We start from the raw sequence: 5,391 nt of genomic DNA on the forward strand, positions 1-5,391 counted from the left end.
GCGAGGCTCAGTGCTGAAGTTTTTGTGAAGACTGAAAAGAGAAATGGCGGTGAAATTTGCGGTGAGGAATGATCTTGATTGTTTCCAGTTTTGGTTCTCTCTCATCTGTACACGTTTCGATAGTGCCTATTGTGAATTTCAGATGAAGGATGATTTGTGTTTATATATATATATATATATATATATATATATATATATATATATATATATATATATATATATATATATATATATATATATATATATATATATATATATATATATATATATATATATATATATATATATATATATATATATATATATATATATATATATATATATATATATATATATATAATGTACATATATGTAATATGCAAGTATGCAAGCATACACACACATATATTTATATTATGTATATATACATATATATATATATATATATATATATATATATATATATATATATATATATACTGTATATATATATATATATATATATATATATATATATATATATATATATATATAGAGAGAGAGGAGCGACCATGACCATACACATTTTTTCCATGAAAGCATCAATTTATGTTTTGGTTTCTTCACCTGGATAATGTATCTACAGTATGTGCACTATTAAATTAGACTTTGTTTATCAATGTGGGCATCAATAACGCTCCTCCCAGATAGTGTATAGCTGAATTTCGTAACTGTAACCCATAATGACGCTATTTTTTTCACTTCTTCCTTTTTTTACCCGGTAATGCGTTCTCACGCTCACTGATTTTTTTTTTTTTTTACAAAACTCATAATTCATGGAGGTAAACTTAGGTCTTTATCCAAGAGTTTAAGCGGGATTTTTTATATAGACGTTTCTTATTAGGATGTAGGCTAAGAGTTTTGTCTTTTCTTTATTTTTCTAGTATTTTCTTGTTCGACATACCTTCAATCTATGTCTTTTTCACTGGATTTGTGAATCTGAATCCTACTTAAATTTTCCTGCACGGTTGAGCAATATATTTTTCCTTTATCTTCATTATTCTATCCAACCTGTCTATTCTTTTGTTTCAAATAATTGCCTTTGTTATTCCCCAATACTTCTGAAGTAATTCCAATAATCTAAATCCAGTACATAAAATACTAGCTAAGTATTTTTATTTTATTTCCTTTATTCTTTAAGGTAATTTCATATTTCCAATTCAAGAGTCACGCTATTGTTATAATTTATGATAAACTCGAAGAACGTAGAGTGACCTAAGACTATCATCACTGATAAGTAATAAACTAAATGCAGGGAGAAAAATTAATAAAGGAATAGCAACAGGAAATACATGAAATGAGAACCAGCTAGAGAAATGCTTAGTTGACTCCTGCTTTTTTCTGGTCTATACCAGAAATAACCCGGTATGGCATTGATTATTATTGATGTTTGGTCTCTGTCTGTCTATTTGAATAGCTTTTAAGTACCGGGCGTGCAATTATATTGACCGCACTTTGTGCCTCCCAGATATATGTGACATAGACAGTGGTCAGCTGAATCCCATCTATCACGAAATCCCTGGAATTTCATTAGAATTACATCATGTATTAACAAAATACAGGAGAATACAGTGGCAATGTGCCGTAGGACAGGTCAATGGCCTTGATATTGTTTAACTAAGAATCTTAACATTTTAGTAAGAGATGTTTTCATATCCCTTACAGTAAACATTTTTGTCAGATATTTTTGAGAGATTTTTTTCCCAATTACTGAATCATTTTATTTACTGCTTAAAGCAATTGTATATTTTGAGATTCGCTGATTTACTGAAAATAAATAGATGTCACTATGATAATATGCAATTGAGGTAGAAGTCTTTCACCTCAAGCAGGCTTGTATTGGTATTCACAAGAGCAGCATTTTTCTCCAGAATAATAATAATAATAATAATAATAATAATAATAATAATAATAATAATAATAATAATAATAATAATAATAATAATAATACTGGTCCGCAAATGATATGGCATGTGGTTTTATACATATTTTGTAAATAAATACAAGATAATGTAATTAAAATGGAGATATTCTACAATATATGAAATAGATATTAATTGTTCTTTGTCTTTTCCCAGAAGCTACTTTTCCATAATAATTACATAACTATATAATATGAAAAATGTCAAGAATACCTCACTGTGGGAATACCTCAAGAACATTTCACAGAACAGACAATATGAAGGTTGAAAAGGAGAAATTGCAAATTAAAAGGACTTTTGTTTCTTGCTGAAATGAAATTATATGCTGACTAGAAGAATTGGACGATTACCAAAAGAAACTTTCTCTCGTGTTAAGAAATGCCGATTTTTACTTTATGAAGAATCTGTGGTTATTTATTGTTACTCACAAAACTGTGTAGAGGCAAAATGGATTTAACTGTATTTATGCCTTGTAAGAGAATAATCTGTGGCCCTTCTCAGGACTATAATTCATAACATTTATTTCTTTCTAATCTTTCCCGTCTTTTACATTATTGCCAGGGGTAAAATTAAAGGGTCTAAATTTCAATCAAAGGACAAGCGGTAGGACTATTTGCTTCTCATTTAATATTTCTCTCTCTCTCTCTCCTCTCTCTCTCTCTCTCTCTCTCTCTCTCTCTCTCTCTCTATATATCTATCTATATATATATATATATATATATATATATATATATATATATATATATATATATATATATATATATATATATATATATATATATATATATATATGTATATATATATATATATATATATATATATATATATTTATATACATATATATGTATATGTATATACATATATATACAGTATATATATATATACACATATATATATATATATATATATATATATAGTGTGTGTGTGGGTGTGTGTATGTGTGTGGTATATATGTGTGCATATGTCTGAGTGAATGTGAACGGAATCTGAGTTTTGGGTGGATATCATTGTAATCTATTGGGAATGGTATAATAAAGGGTATATTATCTAAACATTAACGGTAGATAACGTAGAAAGTGTCCTTTAAAACGTTGTTGGCTTATTGATTTATGTTGGAATTCTTTTAATGGATATACCTCTTTCAGTTGTACAGTAAAATATCTCCCACTTCACCTAACATCATGACTTTTATGCTAATGGTTGTAACTTAAGATAGAGTTGACCATATACCAGCAAGGGCTCTTGTTTCGAGAGCATCCCGCAGCCCGGTTCCTTTAAATTAGATTCTTACCTTTCCGCAGGTTGTGTTGGCTGTGGTGGTCGCAGTTCTTGCTGATCAGAGCTCCCACGTCACTTTCAGTCTAGGCGGGAAAACCGCCGTCAGTCACGGCTCTACCCATCACCACACTCCCAGGCTCCCACGCCCAACCTACCAACCTAGGCCTACTTATAAACCAAAGCCCATGTACAAACCTGAACCTACTTACAAGCCAGAGCCAGCTTACAAGCCTGAACCTACTTACAAGCCAGAGCCAGCCTATAAGCCAGAACCGGCCTATAAGCCAGAGGTAGCCTACAAGCCTGAGCCTGCTTACAAGCCAGAGCCAGCATACACCCCTGCCCCTTCATACAAGCCAGAACTAGCATATACCCCTGCACCAGCATACACCCCAGCACCTTCATACACCCCAGCTCCATCTTACAAACCAGAGCCTTCATACAAGCCTGAACCCGCCTATCATCCAGAACCTCTCTATCGCCCCGAGCCTACTTATGCTCTTCAGCCTGCTTATCCTGATCCCGCTTATCACCCTGCTGCTTACCGTCCTGAGCCAGCCTACGGTCACAAGCCTTCTTACCTTCCACAGCCATCCTACAAGCACCCTGAACCAAAAGTACCCAACTGTGCTGCTGAATCAGGCAAGCCCTGGTGCCTGGAAGACAAAGAGTACCCGAGTTACGAGATCAAAGCAGCTGCTGAGTACCACTACGAGAAGCTCCTGTCCCTGTACGCTGACGTAGCTGACCTCAACACTGAGTTGTCAGTTGAGCGTCCTATGTACCTGAAGGAGGAGACCTATCTCTGCCCATCTGAGACGGCCTACGTCATGCCTCTCCGTGCCCAAAACACCGACGGCAAGTGGAGGGTGATCGTCAACAATATCGACGTCCATTACGAAACCCTCACACAGACGACCCGTATCGAAGAGTGCCTCTCCTACCATAAAGCCTGCCCTCTGGTGCCCAAGTGTTACGAGTCCAAGTGCGTCCAGAAGTCTGTGTATCATCGCTTTTTGGTCTACGACCCTTACGACCAGTACTTCCCATTTGCCGTCGAGACCTTCAGGCTTCCAGCTAGCTGCGCTTGTCTTCTGGGCGGTTATACCATCGACCACTAGAGTCGACACGTCGCAGAACTCTCGCCTAATTGAATATGATTCTCAGACTTTTATATAATATATCTAGAAACCCTTGTGAGTCTTATTTAGTCTAAGAGCACAAGCGGGGTGCGTTATCCAACAGCATTCCAGAAAGGAGTGATTCTGTTGAAGCTCAATGCTTGAAAACGCCGGTACGTGAAGAAAGCAGTTTTCTAGTCATAACAAAGAAAGATGTCTATTTTTTGTATGTGTATTTATTACTCTAGGTTTATTTCAGCTCTTGTATCTCGCATGGAACAAATAGCACGAAAGGAATTGTAGTTTTATTTCCTTATAATGACAATGAACAAACAGGGTAAGAAAAAAATAAATAACCAACCTGGTACAATTTCGTATTTACATACATACAAACACACATCATACATACATACATACACACACACACACACACACACATATATATATATATATATATATATATATATATATATATATATATATATATATATATATATATATATATATATATATATATATATATGACATCACATAGTCAAAACGGATGTCCTCGATAGGGTAATCCCTTACCCAACCTAAATGAAACCCTTCCTCAGATACCCTTTTACAAAATTCCCCTCTCTCTCTCTCTCTCTCTCTCTCTCTCTCTCTCTCTCTCTCTCTCTCTCTCTCTCTCTTACATCATTCATGTTTGTTTTTCTTTTACAGTGAAGATTAGCCAGGTCAAACACCTAACCAATCCTATGACTGTCACTTAGAACTTTACCTTACGATCATCACAAAAAAGTATTTAAAAAAAATAACGCATAAAAGGCAAATAAAATTTCTAGTCAGGCGAATCAAACAACGATCTTAAGCTTGACCTCACCACTTCCCTCATTCTCGAAAGATCTGGAAATAATTGCTAGTCAATTTAGATTACTTGCACAAGCTAGACTTTTCACATGAAACTTGTTTTCTTATCGGGTAAGTGATTTTGTTGCAACCTGTCCCAGTTTCTCATCATTGCACGTTTCTTGCTTTTTTTAAATGTTGGTATTTCTTTTGTTTTT

The 5,391-nt window shown here is 34.3% G+C and overlaps 1 protein-coding gene across 1 annotated transcript; it reads left to right on the forward strand.

Annotated features, from left to right (window-relative positions):
• Positions 1-4,623, forward strand: LOC136828560 (adhesive plaque matrix protein-like). The gene is made up of 2 exons (XM_067086575.1): positions 1-61; positions 3,242-4,623. Exons 1-2 carry the CDS (start codon positions 44-46, stop codon positions 4,337-4,339), a joined length of 1,116 nt encoding a protein of 371 aa, XP_066942676.1. The 5' UTR covers positions 1-43; the 3' UTR covers positions 4,340-4,623.
• The last annotated feature ends 768 nt before the right edge of the window (positions 4,624-5,391 follow it).

Source organism: Macrobrachium rosenbergii, chromosome 3 (genome assembly GCF_040412425.1).
Source record: "Macrobrachium rosenbergii isolate ZJJX-2024 chromosome 3, ASM4041242v1, whole genome shotgun sequence".
Lineage (NCBI taxonomy): Eukaryota > Metazoa > Arthropoda > Malacostraca > Decapoda > Palaemonidae > Macrobrachium > Macrobrachium rosenbergii.